Raw genomic sequence first — 17,513 nt, 5'->3', positions numbered from 1 at the left:
CAGCTGCGTCTGGCGTCAGCGCCATTCGATCAAACCCAAGCATCTCCTCGCGGTTCCCCCGAGCCATGAAGCAGTTTGTTTCCACCTCGTGCTCAGCAGCTGCCCCTCTTCCCAACCAAGCATTCACATCCAAAGTCCAATGCTCCCCACCATGTACCACAAACACAAAGTCACAGACACAATCCCAAAGCGTCAATATGACATCCCCATCGCATCTTGACCCGCCGCCTGAGTCCTTTCCTAAACTCTCACACTGAGCTCTTTCTTTACCACACTCTCACACATCACTCTCAAAACGGCATGACCATTTACCCCGCTCTCGCAACTAGAGTAAATCATTGGCCGGCTGCTGCCGCTGGTTGTGTGTGAATTTCACTCTTGCGCGAATAGCGTTAACGACGTCTCCTACCACCAGCTCGAGCAGCGGCGTCCCTGCGATTCCTCCTGCTCGCCCTGGTATTCAGCTCCTCGATCTTCTCCAGATCCTCGTCGTTGAGTCTTTCGAGCAGAGGGCCGAATTCGCGCGATTCGAACCAGTCGCGCCAGATGCTGTCGAGCGGTCGAGGTCCACGCGAGAGGATCTCGCGCACCGTATACGTCGCATTGTGCAAACGCTGGGACGGGGTGAGTGTCGGTTGCGCCGGTTGCGCGGGATCGGCGGTGGCGGCTTCGATGAGACGGGCGGAGGAGCGCGTGGCCAGCGGGGCGGGGGGTTGGATGGCGGGCGTGGAGGTTCCTTCGCGTGTAGGGGCGGCTGTGGCCGTGGCGGTGAGGTGGAGAGTTTCCACGTCTTCTTCGTCCTCATCTTCGCGAGGGGCGGGGGTGGTCCCGCCCGTACCTGGAGCAGCGTCTGCATCTGGCTTGGTCTCCTCCTCCGTAGCAGGCTGCACCGAGGCCTCCCTCGTATTGACCCCAGTCCCATTCCCGGATGGCAACTCGGACGTCTCGCCGCGCTCCAACTTTTTCCTCTGCTTCTCGAGCTTCTCCGCATGCAATTCCGCCCAGGCCGTCTCGATCTCCCTCTCCTTGTCCTTCAACACCCTGCCGCTGCCCACGAGCTGCAGCTCCAACGCGGCGCGCTTATGATGAATCAGCTGCTCCCGTACGCTGTTGGCGATCAACGCCTGGGCCTCACCCGACAAGGCCAGATCGTCGCACAGCTTCCTTGCGAACGATTCCGGCGTCAGGGGCGAACAGAGATCCCACTCGAGTCGATCGCGCAGCATGTGACGCAGGATCTGCACCTCGTAATCCACAATGACGCGGAGATCGTCTTCGAACTCGCCCAGTCCCTCGCCTGCTTCCAACCGTTTGGCCATGCGTTTTCGCCACTGCCTCTGCTCATCATCCGCGCGGTCGAGACCCCAATTCCACGCGCGCGCTTCCTTTGTTGCCTCCTCGTCCACATCGTACTGCCTTCGCTCCGATTCGGACAGTGCGTTCTCGCCTTCTCGAGCCTCAAGTCGCGCAGAAGACCACACTCCCCCCGCCGCCGGCTCCATCTCGATATCCGCCACCCCCGTCGCATCGTCAATCTGCTGGTTGATCATGTGCATGATCTGCGTCGCATACGGCTCCACCGGCAGATCCAGATCTTCCAACAACAGTTTGGCGAAATGGTACGGCGAGATCAATCGTTCGTTCATGTTCCACGTGAAGGTGTCTTTGATGCGATACTGTTCGGCTTCGAGATCGATCTTGATGGGGACGAGGACTTCGTTGCGTCCTGCTTGGCGGGCGAGTTCGTCGTCAGCGTGGTAAACGTGGTTGGTGCGGTGGAAGACGCGTTTCGAGACCATTTTCGATGCGGGTGCGGGCAAGCCGAGGTGGGCGCGAGGGTTCTCTTCTTCACCGTCGTCGTCGAGAGGTCGTTTGAGAGAGGACGAGTCGGTCGTGGGAAGGTCCTCTTCGAACTCGTCGTCGGAGGAACCGGCTTCGGCGTAGCGGATGAACCCGGCTGCGGCACGACGGCTTCGTCCGCTGGCACGGGAGGAACGGTAGGGCGTCGAGGAAGAGGTGTCGTGCGCGGAAGCGAGGAATGGATCGAGCGGTTTGCCTGTGCCATCGTACCATTCGGAGGACGGGATAGACTGGAGCAGGTTGGTGGTGCCCGCCTTCATGCGTGCGGGGAAGGAGCTGTACATGGCTTGTGGCATGGTGGGGCCTGAAGCTGCGGTGCCGGAGGAGCGGAGGGGAGCGGAGGGCGTGCCGGGTGCAAGCGGCGCAGTTCCTCGACCCATGAAGTGGACGGGAGGGAGCGCTTGCAGGGCCATCTGACTGACCCGTTGCGGTTCAGACGGCATCGCGGATGGTGCGGCGAAGGAGGTCTGCGAAGGCTGCATTCGCTGTTGTTGCTGCGAGAGCAGCGCCGAGCCGGCTTGCAACAAGCTACTTCCTGAGGCAGATGGCGTTTGCTGGAATGTCGGGCGCTGAGCAGATTGTTGTGGATATGGGGCAGGCGAAGCATAGGCTTGTGCTTCGTAGCGCGGGGTGTTCGGGACGCCGTTGGCCATGGCGGCGGGTGGTACGATGTTGGATGGAACATAGGATGACGACGCGGGATTTGCGGATGAGGTCGTCGAGCCTGTCGGCGCTGGCGACTGCTGGCCTGATGTCGACTGACGTGCCGACCGACGTGGACGGTCCATGTTGTCTGGCTCTTTGCGGTGAAACCCAAAGACGGTGCGGCTTGACCTGGTGGGCCTAGCTGATCCAGTAGCCTCACCGAGATGGACGAGACTATAACGGTGAGCCTCGTGATTGTTTCTCGACGCCGATGAGATCGCGTGCGATGTGTGCAAGTCGTGCGTCGAGGCGAATTCAAGGTTAGAAGAAGTGTAGGTGAGACCAGAAGGAAGGTGCTTCTTGGCTTGGTGCAAAGGGATCGCCGCGAGAGACGCGCCTTCTTAAAGTGCAATTCCCTTTCCGCGTCGATGCCCGATTCGACCGATCCACGGCGATCCAGCAAGAAGAAAGTCGACAAGCAAAGGGTCCTCCTGCTCAACAGCGCCGCTTCCTACTTTTCTTCTTTACCGAGGTGCTTCAGCCTCGAACAATCGCTCCTCCACCATCACACATGCTCAGACCCGCAGCAAGGTCGCTAGGACTTCGTGCGCCTCGAGCGCAACAGCTCGCGCTATCCGCAGCGCGGTCGCAAAGCCCCTGCTGCTCTTCCAACACCATTGCCTCTCCTTCACACACTCAAGCACCGGCTCAGATTCGTACATATGCTGTCAGTCCGACACCATCAAATAGAGCGTCAAGCTCAGCACAGCCTTCAAGCTCCAAAGCAACGGTTCAGAGCGATGCTCGTCACTCCGCGTCAAGCGACGATGCATTCTACGGCGCTTTCCCACCACGCACCCACGCCTGTGGTGAGCTGCGCGCCTCGCACGCAGACCAGCAAGTCATCCTCACAGGCTGGCTGCAATCGTCTCGACAAGTATCCAAGCAGCTCGGTTTTGTGACGCTCTTCGATCACAGTGGCTCCGTCCAGCTCAAAGTTCAGCCCACGTCGTCATCGCCGCAGCTGCTCGAGTCAATATCCTCGATACCCGTGCAGTCCGCCATTATGGTTCATGGCAAAGTAGCACTGCGACCAACACAGGACTCAAAGACGGACCAGTCGACCGGCGCAATCGAGATCCTCGTCGACGACTTCATCCTGCTCAATCCTGCTACACGGGAGCTGCCTTTTCAGCCCTCCGACTCGGTGCACGCCGACGGCGTCCCAGCTGAGCTCCGCGCTCGTTACCGCTACCTCGATCTGCGACGACCATCGCTCGCCAACAACATCAGGCTCCGCAGCCGCGTCACACATGCAGTCCGCAATCATCTCTATGATCAAGGCTTTCTCGAGATCGAGACACCAGTACTGCTCAGATCGACGCCGGAAGGGGCGCGGGAGTTCCTCGTGCCCACCCGGGCATCGTCCGCAGGCGCGAACGCCTCCAACGAACCGACCTTTTACGCACTACCACAATCACCCCAGCAGCCGAAACAGCTCTTGATAGCATCAGGCGTGACGGACAAGTATTTTCAGATCGCAAAGTGTTTCCGCGACGAGGATGGACGCAAGGATCGCCAGCCCGAGTTCACCCAGATTGATCTCGAGATGGGGTTCGTCAGTGGTGGGCCAGAGGCGAGTGTAGAAGCTTCAATATCAAACCCGAAGACGGACGAAGAAGGTGATCAGATTGACGCAAGAGATGCCCAAGGCCAATGGAGGATCGGCGGCCATCAAGTTCGGGACGTGATTGAAGGTCTCGTAAAGCGCATCTGGGAGGTCGCAGGCAGAGGCACTCTCCCAACTCGCTTCCCTGTCATGTCGTACTGGACGGCCATGACTCGCTTCGGATCTGACAAGCCAGACTTGCGATATGGATACGCTCTGCACGACATCTCCTCCGGCTTTGTCTCCTCGTCCGAGTCAGATCTGCCGAAGGGTGAAGCTGCAAGCGTCAGCCTCGAGATCCTGCCGTACCAGCATCACGCCGCCGGCTCGCTCTCCAAGAAGGAGCTCGACGGCCTTCTCTTGCCTTTGAAAGGCAAAGTCGAGCGCTTCCGCATCGCGTCCAAGGACAACGTTCACGAGCTAGCTGCGCTGCTGCTCAAGAAGAGCGGATTGACGCGAACCTTCCTCGCGCAGCTCGATGACGAGCTGTCTGCCTCCGAGGTCGACGTTGAGCACCTCGCTTCCACTCTGCGAAGCGCCATCGCTTTTGAAGCGCGTGAGTCTGACTCGGATCAGCCAGTCGACATCTTCGTTTCGCTGCGCGCGAACCCTCCGGAAGGCGGGAGCACCGCCCTTGGTGACGTGCGCAAGCTTCTCGCTGCCACCCTCGTCTCCAAGCGCCTCCTTGCGTTGGATGGCGACGCCTTTGCGTGGATCACCGAGTTTCCGCTCTTCACACTCGCCGATGAGGACAAGAACGCACTCTCCTCCTCTTCCGGTCGATGGCAGTCGAGTCACCACCCGTTCACCGCACCTGTCGCCTCCGATATCCCACTCCTCTCCTCCCCCGAGTCGATAGCGTCCATCCGCGGGCAGCACTACGACCTCGTCCTCAACGGTCAGGAGATCGGTGGTGGGTCGGTGCGCATTCACTCACGGAAGCTACAGGACCACGTCTTCGAACACATCCTCAAGCTCGATCCGTCGGAACGGGCGAGGTTTGCACACCTGCTGCATGCGCTGGATTGCGGTGCACCCCCGCACGGCGGAATCGCACTCGGGTTCGATAGGTTGATGGCGATCCTGTGCGACGCCGAGAGTATCAGGGATGTCATTGCGTTCCCCAAGCAGGGGTCGGGGGTGGACCCGCTCTTTGGATCGCCTGCGCCGCTACGCGAGCCCGGGGAGACTCAAACCGACGCAGAGAACCTTCTGAGGATGTACGCCCTCGCCAAATCCACACACAAGTAAAAAACAAACTAGAAATACATTTCTGTGAAGGAATCTAGATCATGTTGCGCAAGAGAACCTTGTAACACTCCTCATCGAACGCCTTTCCATCCTTGACGAAGAACTGGGTGTCCTCGAACGGCCGTCTGCAGGCGGAGCACGTGAAGCAGTCCGGATGGTACCTTCCACCCAAGGCGCTGATGAGATCGCCCACAATGGGTGCCTTGCACCCCTTGCACCTAGGCTTGTGCAGGTTGACATGGCATTTTTCGCAATACGGATACCCCTTGTGGACGATAAACTCCATCCCGCCATGTCGGACTTTCCCGTTCTCATCGGCCGTGGTCAAAGCTGGATCGCTGCCCGCAGCACTACCCGCCGCCTTCGGGTCCAGGAACGGATCGCCGCAGTTGGCACAGAAGAAATGCAGTTCGTGATAACATCGTTCTTCCGCTACGCCGTCGGTGCCCGTCAACTCGTCATCTTGGACTGTGATGTACCGCTCGTCCACGATGGGTGTGCGACAGTGGAAACAACGCTTGGAGAAGAGCTCGTGGTAGTCGAAATGGCAGTAGGGTAAGCCTTCGTGTTCGTAGAACGCGACGTGCTCGAGACCTTCACTGCAGTGTGCGCAGACGAAGCAGGAGGGGTGGAAGGTCGTCGAGAGAGCATGGACCACTTTGCCCGCGATCCACTTGCGACAGCCGTGACAGCCGGAGCCAGAGCCTACGGAGGAGGCGGATACGCGAGACTGGTCGATGGAGTTCCGAGCGGCTGGCGTGTGGGAGGTGCCGGCGCGTTGAGATTTGACAGAGGGCTCGGCGGAGAAGGAGACCGAGATCGAAGGCCCGCGACTGCCCGTGCTGGTTTGCGAGCGTGCGTCGTCGTCGTCGGCGCTCACCGAGATCATCGGACCCGGACCTCGGGAATCAGCGTCATCGTCGGCACCCGAGATCTGAATCGACGGTCCGAAGCCGTCGTCGTCGTCGTCGTTGCCAGGAAACACGATCGTCGGCACAGGAGCTTGTTGGATCACCTTTTGGCCCGGAGGAGGGCCAGCGCGGGAGACACTGCTGCCACGTCGACGCCGCGGCTTCTCTGGCTCCTCTTCCGGTGCGTCAAAGGTGAAGACGGGGAGCGTCGGCGAGGCTGAGGTGGGGGAAGCGACTGTTGGAGCGTCGTTCTGCTGGCTCATCGACATGCCAGCCATTGAGTCGACCAGCTGGGCTGGCTCATCGTAGCGCGCAGGCTGCTGTTGCTGGTGTTGTGGTTGTGTTGCCGAAGAGTAAGCGTCGTAGGCTGCGATAGGTGGCTGCGTGGCGTCCTGGAAGCGAGCTGGCGCCGAAGGAAGCGTGCGCTGAGACGTTTGAGGTTGTCCAGGATCCGGCAGGGCGCGAGCACGCACGGAGCCCGAATCGAACGAGCTGTTCCCGTTCGAACCGGCGCTCTGGCTGAATCTACGGGTCGGTTCTACAGAAGCAGGGACCGCTTCGACGTATGGCTGCATGCTTGTTGGGACGCCAATTGTTGCCGCCACAGGCTCACTCTGACTAGCTGGCAGCTCGTGCTGTGTCAACGGGCTACCAACCATCCTAGTCGCTGGCAAAGGCGGCGAAAAGGTAGTGCTGGCAAGGGCACTGCGAAGAGGCCTTCGTTGCGGAACGCCTCTGGCCATGAGCGCTTCAGCCGCCAGCCGGACGCTTTCTGTGCGATTCAAGGCGGTGGGAGGCAGCCGAGAAGTCGTCCCTGCAGTTGGCGATGCCGGAGCACTGCCATCGCCTTTGCTGAGACTGGACGAGACGTAGTTGGATGCCGCCGAGGTGGTGGCCGAAGAGCCTGATGGTGGTCGAGGAAGGTCACGTCGCACACTGCCACGGTTCGCAAGACCGACGGGTCCGATGACGGGTGAGCCTGGAGCCGATGGGTTGGAGGAGGTCCGGGTTGGTTGAGGCAAGGGCCGGCGGACAGAGCCAAAGGACGAGCTGGTGGAGTGCCTGCTCAGATCAGTCGCGTATGCTGACTGCGGCGGCGTTGCAGACATGGGTGGAGAGGCGACATGCATGGGTGGGAAGACATGCGTGTTGGACGAGTTGGGAGGCGGAGCGACCGGCGAGACGGGGCCAGCAACGCTGGCCTGCTGAGGCGAGGTCATCACAGCACCGGAATGCTCCCATGGCTGTTGGACGGCAGGCGAGGCGACTGTAGGATAGTAGGGCGTGGTCTGCTGGTATATTGGTTGGTTTTGCGGTGCTGTCGCCCAGGGCTGCTGCTGTTGTACGGGCACGCCGTATTGTCCATTGTAGGCCATCGCGCCGTTCTGAGTAGCCATGTACTGAAGATGAGAGGAGGGTCCTCCATTGATCTCGACGTGTCTCGTGTGTGGTTGAGCTGAGAATTGCGAAGGGACAGCAACGGCCGTTGCGCCTGGCGGAGCGTACATCGTCGAGTGCATTGGCAGAACGCCGTTTTGCGGCGGCGGTGGTTGTGGTGCGTAGACCATGCTTTGCGCTTGCTGCGGAGCAGCATATGATGCGGCTGGCGCGCTGTCTCTACGCTCCCTCGCATAGCCTATCCAAGGCGAGCCGGAGCCAGTTTCTGAAAAGCTTTGGGCCATGGCTGCAGATGTGGGAGGCGGCTGCGCGTGCGCATACGCAGCCGCAGCATCGTGAGCGACGGTATAAGGCTGCTGTGGTGCTACGTAGGAAGGCTGCTGCTGATATAGCTGCTGTTGTTGGTGTTGCTGCTGCTGCTGCTGCTGCTGCTGCTGCTGCTGCTGTCGCTGCAGCTGATGCTGATAGTTGTAGTACGCGCTGGGAGCAGGTGGCATGGGGCTCGAGGTGACCTTGGAGCGCACTCTCTTGACCGGAGACGAAGACCTGGACGATTCAGCCGCAGCCGCCTCCTTGAGGTCGCTGACAGAGTTCCTGCGCGAGCTGGGGGGTTCCGGAGAGTGTGAGCTTGGGGGGAGATATCCACCGCGGGTATGCGAGTCGTTGCTGACGCTGTCCTTTTCCGCCGATATGGGCTCATAAGAGGAGCTTCTGCGGGGTTTGCGAAGCGTGGACGAGGGCGGCGGAGCAGGCGCGTGGGCCAGCCACGCCGCCGACATGTCTGATGACTCTTGAACTGGCATCTTGGAGAGATTGTGGATAGCTGTCGAGCTAAGTTTGTGAGCTGATAGCTGTTGCAAGATTGTGCTCCCCGCTGAGTCGCGGAACGGCACGGGTCGAGCAGAACAGCTTCAGCGAGAAGGAACGTAAGAGCGAGTGAGCGTCTGAAGGTGATGGTGATGAAGAAGCGAGATCAAGGCGGAATCGATGCTGCATTCAACAGAAGTGACAAGCGCATCCGAAGCTCAGGCACCGCACACCACGCTCAGCACACACACACACACACACTCAGCATGCCCCTCAGGGTTCACACGACAAAAACATGGCTTTCAAGGGCAGTGCAACGCGCAACCCAACAGAGACCAACACTTTGCTAAATTTCAACTTCTCGCTCTCTCTCTGCTCTTCCAGCGGTGGAAATTCGAGAAAAATAGCGACTTTTTGTTAAGGGGCACTTGTGACGCGACGGTGCGTTTCGGCAAGCGGAGCGACGGAGACTTGGCTTTGCTGAGCTAGAAATTTACCCTATTTTTCCGTCCTTTTTAGATTTCATGCTTCCGGTGCGCAGCGCAGCACACCCTTCACCGTATCGAGATAAGTTAACTTCGAGAGATGAGACAGGGGCTTCTCTATCGGGAGCAGATGACGAAACCATTTGCACGCTACGCTTGCTTCGCTCGGCTTGCAGCGGTATCCGGTGATCTCTGCCAGGACATCTTAAGGTATGAGGCGAAGGGATCTAGTGAGTGCGTCGTGCTAACGGAGCAGTCTGTGCTGTCAGTAAAGGGTTTGAACAACGCTTATGTAATCATCATCACGTGATGCACCAAGAAGGAAGATTGCGCTTCTCACTGGGAAGAATCCGACTTTTCTCGGCCTCGAGGCGTGCGGTCTACGGCATTCTTTCTTCGCAGTCACATCTAGTCCTCTCCGAGTCATCATCTGCATCACAACCCTCTACTTTCACCAACGGCAACTTTCGCACGCCATGTCGGCTCCCATCCGAACCTTGCAAAGAGGCGCAACTCGCGCCGTGACCAAGAGCAGCGCTGCTCGCGGTTCTAGAAGCGGCTCTGCATCCTCCTCGGCCAAGCCGATCGCATCGTCGTCTTCCTACTCGGCGAGGTCCGACAGGCATGACAAATTGAAAAGGAGCAAGAAGGACGGCATCCTTCGCAAGGCCGTTGAAATGTATCATCTCACTCCCTCATTCCTTCCGAGCCCACAGCAAGCATCTCTAACCACCTCGGCTGGCAAGAAGAACACCAACACCTCCTCGGCGTGGGAATCTGCGCTCGACAACACAATTTACTCCTCCATCCTCAACACCGACTCGGTCTCTCGCCGCTCGCCAAACCTGGTACCAAGAGGCTTGTCCGAGTATTCCCGCGAGCAGTCGGTGCGTGCCGCCTCCGTGTCTTCTTTCGGCAACTCGGAAGAGATGGCCTCCAGCCGCAGCAAGGACTACGGTTCGTTCGCCTCAGACCTCACCAGCACCACCTTCCTCACACGCAGGGAACGCGAAGCAGCTGCAGCAGATCAACAGTCACAGCTGTCCAAGGACTCTTCCTCTTTGCAGAGCTCCGGAAGCGGTCTTGAGCATTTCACCGACGCCGACATTGCCATGTACCAGAGGAGGCACAACCATGCAGCCGGCGCTGGCGCCTCTCACGGCCTCGACAGCAGCCGATACTCTGGCGCCGAGAGGCTGACGCACCTCGATCGCATTACGCCCGGTGGAAACGAATGGTACCGAAGTCAAGGCCTCGACACACGTAGCGCTCGAGTTCGCGACGCCATCTTTGGCACCATCAACGGTGAACTGCCCGGTCTCGAGGTTGTCCGCGAGAGGATCGCAAAGATGAGGCGTGGGAACCCAGCTAAACGTCGCGCCGCCAAGCAATGAGCTAGAAGAATGGCTCCGCACCACTCCGCCCTCCTTTCCGTCGGCTTGGCTCAAAGCGGTCTCGGACGCTTTCCGAATTGGTCCCTTTGGGCTCGTTACCTCTGTACAATCACCTTGCATCGTCACATATCTTGGCAATTTCCATCCTTCCCACCGCTGGCTCTGTAACAATTCTAGGCTCAGCAGTGGCGCATTCATCGGCTGTGCCGACAGCGGCCGTCTGCGTGCGGGACTTTGCACTCAACCCTGCTCAGCCAATGGGATCGAGGCCGCAAGACGCGCAAGACCTCGGTCTCGAACTTTGCGCTTGAGCAACGAGTTTGCAGAAGGACCGATGGCTCTCCGGCCTCAGCTGCCTGGCATTTCTATAAGAAGAACATCTCTTGCTGCGTCGATTCTCCTCTCAGTGACCCATTCGCCCATCCTTCCCTCTAACCATCTCCATATCCCACAGCCCGTCGCGTTCAACGCAGAACAGAGAGCTCGTTTCTTCGACTCGGTCCTTGCACCCAGCCATGTCGTGCGACTCGGCCTTTTCCTCCTTCGACCAGATAAGTCCGTGCAATAGCTCGGAGGAACAGAAGCCCCCGGCACCACCCTACGGCCCCCTGCCCAAACCTCCCGTCGTTGTCTTCGGCTCGCAAGGGTCCGACTTTCTAAGCAGCCTCGACGTCATCCTCGGGCTCTCACGCCACTACGCTGAACTATCTGCATTCTTGTCTCTCGCTTTGGACGCCGTCCGCACCGAACTTCAGAGCGTCGCGAATCGTCACATTGACGCCTCAGCATCCGGCAGGCCTACTACGATCGAGCAGCGACAATCCGAGGTGGAGCTGCTGACCGTTCTTCCACCGTTTGACTGCTTCTCCGATCTCCGGACCCTCGTCGACTTTCATCGCCGCAACCATATCACAGACCCGGTCATCAATGGCGTGCTTCTCTGTCTTCTCCAGACCGCGAGCGTCGTTGCAGTCTACTGTGTGGCGCAAGCGAATGGTCCCGGCAACGAGCCCATGACTGCTTCAGTCCAGCTCAACGAGGCTTGGAAGGCTCTGTCCGAGCCCTGCTCCCATCTCTTGGGCTTCTGCACCGGCGCTCTGTCCGCATTCTCTTTGCGTCAATTGGCCGAAGTCCAGTCTTCTACTATGCCACTCAACATTTGGACGTACGCCAAGGATGCGATCAAAGTGATTCGCATCTGCTTTTGGATCAGCCTCCGTTCGGCACATGCTCGCCTGCGCCTCACTCAAGGGGACAGTATCGCGACGCCGTCTGAAAACTGGAGCCTGATCGTCTCGGTCAAGGACTCGGACTACGTCGAGAAGGTCCATTTGCGTCTTCGGCTGTTCAACGAACTGGAGCAACAAAGGCCCCTCCACGAACCCGTGCCTCTCGTTGTCACGGCCATTGCGCTCAATCAGATATCGATCGGAGGCCCACCAAAGCAGCTGGCACGTTTCAAATCGTACTTGATCGAGCACATGGGTGCGAAGTGCCGAGTCTTGCCTCTGAAGATCTACTCGCCCTATCACACGCCAGCACTCGATCACGACGTAGATTTGGTCATGCTCGATCTTCAGCGTCGAAGTCTGATCAACGACAGCCCCTTACCGCCAAGCCAGAAGGTCCTGTGGGAGACGGTCAATGCGAGCGTCCTCCGCGAGGACAGCTTGCGCGCTGCGCTGCGAGTCATCATTGCTAGCAACCTGTCTGCTACGGCAGATTGGGTCAAGGTCTCCGAGGAGCTGGTTCTTCATCAGGCAGACTTTGGGTCCGCGCCACTGGCAAGCATGGTCATCGTCTCGGTCGGTCCAGGCATCGGTCTCGCAGCCGACCTTCAGACGCGTCTCTTGCGTCTGAGAGCCGAGACGCCTTCGTCAAATCTAGTCAAGGTGATCGACGTCCCTTCTCTGCTCTCAGAGCACATGAGCAACTTAGGACATTCGATCCCGAAGGCTGTCCTTTTGCCACAGCCGGATGTGGACGGCGAGGAGATCGTCGTCGTGTCAATGGCTTGCCGCTTCCCTGGCGATGTCCGCACTCCCGAGCAGCTTTGGACATGCCTCGAGACCGGAAGATCCACAGTCACCGAGATCCCCAAGCACCTCTTCGACATCGACGCATACTACGGAGACGGTATTAATCAGACGAAGGCGAGGCACATGCATGCGTTGCCCGAGGACGTAATCAAGTCGATGGACGCTCGTCTCTTTAGCATGTCGCCCAAGGAGATCGAGCAGCTCGATCCGCAGCACCGTCTCGTCATGCTTTGCTCCTACGAGGCTCTCGAGCGAGCAGGATACTCGGCCGAAGCCAATTCTCCTTCCGCATTCGATGGCAAACGCATCGCCGTCTGCATGTCAGCGAGCTGGGACGACTATCGAGAGAACGCCAGCTGGAACATCGGAAGCTACTTCATCACGGGCAACATTCGCGCCTTCATTCCAGGCCACGTCTCATTCTCGCTGAAGTGGGAAGGACCCAGCGTGTCGGTGGACAGCCTCGAGTGCTCAGCGGTATCGGCGATCCAGTGGTCTAGGCGAGCACTTCTCAGTGGACAGTGCGACGTGGCACTGACGGGCGCCGTCACCGTCTTGACGCAGCCACAGATGTTCATCGCCATGGACAAGGAAGGCATCCTGTCCCGCACCGGCACGAATGCCACCTTTTCCTCCAAGCTGGACGGCAAGACAAGGGGTGATGGCTGCGGCGTCTTGCTGTTGAAGCGGCGCTCAACCGCACTTACAGACGGAGACACGATCCTGGCCACGCTTCCGGCAGCGAGAACCACCTATCATGGATACAGCGACGACGTCGAGGAGGCTGGCGCTCTTCAGTCGCAATTCCTGACTCGGGTTATGTCCGAGGCAGGCGTAAGCGCGTCCGACATTGTGCACATTGAAGCGAGCGGCTACCATACTCAACAAGGAGAAGCAACTGAGTTCGACTCTTTCAAGCGCTTGCTGGACCAGGCTCACGTTTCACACGACACAAGACCAGAAGATCGGATCTCAGTCGCGAGCTCGAGGCCAAACATCGGTGCAGGCGAGGCGGTGTCCGCGATGGCGTCGGTCATCAAGGCCGTGCTGATGCTCGAGCGGGGAAGCGTTCCACGTCAGGTCTCGATCACTCACCCCTCCGAGCTGCAGGTCAAGATCGCTGAAGCATGCGCCAGCTCTGCCTTGTTCGTGCCGATCCAAGCACAGATGCTGCCATCTGCCCAGGATCGAAAGGGTCAGCGGCTCATTCTGGTCAACAGTCTTGCCAGCACCGAGTCGCACGGCGTCGTGCTGGTCGGAGCTCCTACGAGCGGCGGGGATGCAGCGATGCATCACTCGGCCTCCAATATTGCATCCACACGGACCGAAACAGCCTGGATCTTTGTGCTCTCTGCGAAGACCAAAGAGTCTGCGGACATGATGAAGAAAGCTCTCATCAACTTTCTTCAGCGAGAAGTCAACCTGGCCGATTTGAGCTACAGCCTGGCTTGCCGTAGAACGCACCACCCTTTTCGCCTTAGCGTGGTCGCCTCCGATCAAGATGAGCTCATCCGCCGCCTTCGCGGGGCCGACTTTGTCGAGGCAAAGGCACGCGCCGACCTCCCGCCGCTCGGCTTCGTTTTCCAGACTCCCGATCCCTCATCGTGCCAATCTCTGCAGGCTTGCTTTGTGTCGACTCTCGGACTCCGCAATCGATATGAAGACCTCACTGTCGGCTTGGTCTCCACCAACAAGGCTCAGAGTCCAGACAGGGACTTGCGTCTCATGCAACTTTGCGTATTTGCGCTCCTGACCGACTGCGGTGTACACCCGTCCGCCATCGAAGGCGACGCTAATGCCAAGCTTCTCGCCATGCTTTCAGAGCAATGCGCTGATGTGCAAGAGGCGCTGTCGACAATTTCGAACAGTGGCGGTCCCGACCGTCACCTGTGGATCAAGATCGATGATATCGTAAGCATTTCTGCTCCTTCGTCGGCAGGGCAGATCACCCAGTCTCCTCAGTCCGCGGATCCCAAAGAGCTGCACACGTCTCTGCTAGCCACGCTCGGACGCTTGCACCAGCAAGGGTACACAATTCGTTGGATCGAGCTCTTCCGGCCCCACCTAGCGAGACTTTCTTTCATCAACACGCTGCCAACCTACCCGTTCCATCTGCAGCAACACTGGATGGAGTACCACGATCGCAATCTACTGCCGCGCGTGCCTCTCATCCAAGGTTCTTCTCCTGCTGTCGAAAAGACTGTATCAGAGCCAGTCGACACGAACGACTTTGAGGCTCCTACACAACTGCTGCTGACCAAACAGATCGGGGCCCAGCAAAGCTCGAGAACATATCGTGCAGACCTCGCTGAGGAAGCCGAGCTCATTTTCCTCGAAACAAGATCGCCTTGTGCTATGATGGTGGAACTGATGGCAGAGTCGATCAGAGAGGCAACTGAATCAATCGAGGGAACGAATCTGGACTGCGACTTGCTTCTCTGCGACCTCGGCTTCCGTGACGCAGCAGAGCACTGGTCTCGCGACCGCTCCATCACCATCTCAGTGCAATGTGCCAAGCGGCTGGCGTCGGAAACCGAAGGATACGTCCAGTTCCGAGCAGGAGATGACACTCCGCGGATTGGCGGCTGTGAGTTCGTTTTAGTGGAGCGCGGGTCTATATTGAAGCGATGGTCGATTCTTCAGGGGATGGTTCTCGACAGGATCGCCGCCGTCAAAGAGGAAGGCGAGCTGTTCTCCGCTACGTTCGTCTACAAGACGCTGCTGAGCGACCCGGACAGCAGAGTAAAGTCCATTAGAGCCGCCTATCTCAGTGCTCAATCATCCGATGCTGTCTTCAGTATGGCCGTCCCGCCGCGGGAGCCCGGCTCTGCACACGGGATCTCTGCGCTGCCTTCTATCACCTCTGGCCTCGAGGATTGCGCTCGCTGGTATGCGCACAGTATGGACTCTCAGATCGACGCGGGTCTCGGATTCCTATCCGTGGAGGAGCTCGTGCTCTGCAATCATTGGCTCGAAGAGCTAGACAGGGCTTCCAGCACAAGACCCGGCTACGTCGTCTACATCTCGCGGTCTTCCCGCGAGCCAGTCGTGTCTCCGCACGAATTCGGAATCAACATTCTGGTTCTCAACACTGACGACGAAATCGTCGCAGAGCTCAGCCGTGTCCGTCTCGGCGAAGTCGATCGCGTCCCAAGCAAAGCTGCGTCTAGACAAGCGCCCGTATCGCCCCCTCTTGCTGCCGCCGGTACGAAGGCAGCTCCTTCCGAAAACCCGACAATCTCGGCACATGATCCCGCTCCACGGGTGGCTGCTACTCAGCCGGTCGACAGCAAGGCTGTCCCCGTGGCGTCGACAGGTCGTGCGATGGACACCTTCAACAAGGTGCTGGGAGTCCTAGCGGCGGAGTTGGGCATCGCGGTCGAAGAGATGAAGCCCGGCGTCAAGTTCGCCGACCTCGGGCTCGACAGTCTCATGTCTTTGGTGTGTATCTCAACCTTGGAGGCTTTGCATCTTGGCTTTGAGATCCCGCAGTCGCTGTTCCTGGAGTGCGACAGCCCTGCAGAGCTGCTGCAATGGATCCGAGAGCAAGCTGGTGACGACGCCGATGGTGATGACACCCAGCACCAGGGCGCTGTCCCCGCAACGGCTGCAGAGGAAGCTCCAGCCAGCCCGCACTTCCCCCCGATGGCAGATGTAAGCCCAGCACAGATGAGCAAAGACTCGAAAGAGACGCACAGCAACTCGGCCGTCGAGGAAGCCTTTAAGACGATCCGGACCACCATCGAGACCGAGCTTGGTGTGGCAGAAGGAAGCATCGACGGTGAGGCCAACCTCGCCGACCTGGGTATGGACTCGCTCATGTCGCTGCTCGTCCTCGGCAACCTGACCGGAGCGCTACCGATCGAGCTACCGTCCTCGCTCTTCATGGACTGCACCTCACTTCGTGAGATTCACGCGTTCCTAGCAGCCGAGCTCGGTGAACCCTCCAGCAACGGTGCGACCGTCTCGGAAGCCGTCACACAGCCTCCACCCGGCAAAGCCGTCAACATCATCGTCCCTCCCGCAAAGAAGCCCGTACTCCTGCGCCAGGGCAGCGACCCATCCTGCAGTACACCGCTGTTCTTGCTCCCCGACGGCTCCGGCATGTCGACTGTCTATCAGAACTTCCACGCCATTGACCGCCCCGTCTACTCGCTCAACTCGCCGTACCTCGCCGACGCCACCACCTGGACCGGCGGAATCGCCCCGATTGCACAACACTATCTCGCGAGCATGCAGCTCGTCCAGCCCATCGGTCCATGGCTTGTCGGCGGATGGAGCTTTGGCGGCATGGTCGCCTTCGAGATCGCACGCTTGCTCGCCACGTCCAACGGTCCCGCCAGCGACAGAGTCGCGGGTCTGTTTTTGCTCGACTCGCCTTGTCCGATCCTCTACCCGCCTCTACCGATGAGCATCGTGGATTGGATCTTCACTGCGCCCGAGGTGAAGGACATTGCCCCGCCTGCGCTCTCCGATAAGCTCGTCAAGCATTTCAAAGCGACGGTGGACAGCCTCGTCGGGTGGAAGCCGTCACCCGTCGAGCTAGGCGACAAGAACAAGATCCCAAAAACGTGGTATATCGTCGCCAACCATCCGCTGCCTGGTAAGATCGCCGATATCAAGGAGGTCAACGAGACGGTCAAGTGGCTCTTCCGCCCCAACCGAGCGGAGAAGAGCGGCGCAGATGGATGGCAGCAGCTGCTCCCGGTGGGAACGATCGGCGTCAGCCCGATCGCAGAGGCGAACCACTTTACACTCGTACGCGAGCCGGCGGTGGGCAGTGTTGCGCAGTGCTTGCAGGAAGCTTGTCGCGCGGCGTTGCCCCTTTAGGCTCCAACGAGCGCCTCGGCGTCTCAGTCCCCGTCAACGCTTCGGTACAAGTCGTACCCTGATCCATACTCACTGTATGACCTCACTACTCATCCGCTTCAGCATCGACCCAAAAAGATCAGTTCTCGTATCGTTCAGCCTATGTCGCCCAAAGTTTGTGTCAAATCAAGTGTCTCCCCTCCTCATGATCGCCTGTGACGAGTGTGAAGTCTGATGTGGGGCGT

General features: G+C 59.1%; 5 protein-coding genes across 5 annotated transcripts; 3 read left to right on the top strand and 2 right to left on the bottom strand.

Annotated features, from left to right (window-relative positions):
- Nucleotides 1-392: 392 nt before the first annotated feature.
- On the bottom strand, nt 393-2,648 carry PSEUBRA_003598 (SNF5/SMARCB1/INI1; the record flags this gene model as incomplete). Its single annotated transcript, XM_059465104.1, has 1 exon — nt 393-2,648. The coding sequence occupies one exon, from the start codon at nt 2,646-2,648 to the stop codon at nt 393-395; it is 2,256 nt and encodes a 751-aa protein (XP_059320610.1).
- A 428-nt stretch (nt 2,649-3,076) lies between these two features.
- On the top strand, nt 3,077-5,425 carry PSEUBRA_003597 (OB-fold nucleic acid binding domain, AA-tRNA synthetase-type; the record flags this gene model as incomplete). Its single annotated transcript, XM_016436728.2, has 1 exon — nt 3,077-5,425. One exon carries the CDS (start codon nt 3,077-3,079, stop codon nt 5,423-5,425), a length of 2,349 nt encoding a protein of 782 aa, XP_016291957.2.
- A 34-nt stretch (nt 5,426-5,459) lies between these two features.
- Nucleotides 5,460-8,537, bottom strand: PSEUBRA_003596 (Zinc finger, LIM-type; the record flags this gene model as incomplete). The annotated part of the gene is made up of 1 exon (XM_016436703.2): nt 5,460-8,537. The coding sequence occupies one exon, from the start codon at nt 8,535-8,537 to the stop codon at nt 5,460-5,462; it is 3,078 nt and encodes a 1,025-aa protein (XP_016291956.2).
- A 965-nt stretch (nt 8,538-9,502) lies between these two features.
- Nucleotides 9,503-10,420, top strand: PSEUBRA_003595 (uncharacterized protein; the record flags this gene model as incomplete). Its single annotated transcript, XM_016436736.1, has 1 exon — nt 9,503-10,420. One exon carries the CDS (start codon nt 9,503-9,505, stop codon nt 10,418-10,420), a length of 918 nt encoding a protein of 305 aa, XP_016291955.1.
- Nucleotides 10,421-10,935: 515 nt separating this feature from the next.
- Nucleotides 10,936-17,289, top strand: PSEUBRA_003594 (Thioesterase; the record flags this gene model as incomplete). The annotated part of the gene is made up of 1 exon (XM_059465103.1): nt 10,936-17,289. One exon carries the CDS (start codon nt 10,936-10,938, stop codon nt 17,287-17,289), a length of 6,354 nt encoding a protein of 2,117 aa, XP_059320609.1.
- Between the last annotated feature and the right edge of the window lie 224 nt (nt 17,290-17,513).

The sequence above is a fragment of the Kalmanozyma brasiliensis genome, assembly GCF_000497045.1.
Source record: "Kalmanozyma brasiliensis GHG001 unplaced genomic scaffold PSEUBRA_SCAF23, whole genome shotgun sequence".
Taxonomy (NCBI): domain Eukaryota; kingdom Fungi; phylum Basidiomycota; class Ustilaginomycetes; order Ustilaginales; genus Kalmanozyma; species Kalmanozyma brasiliensis.
The sequence above is the reverse complement of the archived record's forward strand: the minus strand, read 5'-3'. Positions and strand labels throughout refer to the sequence as shown.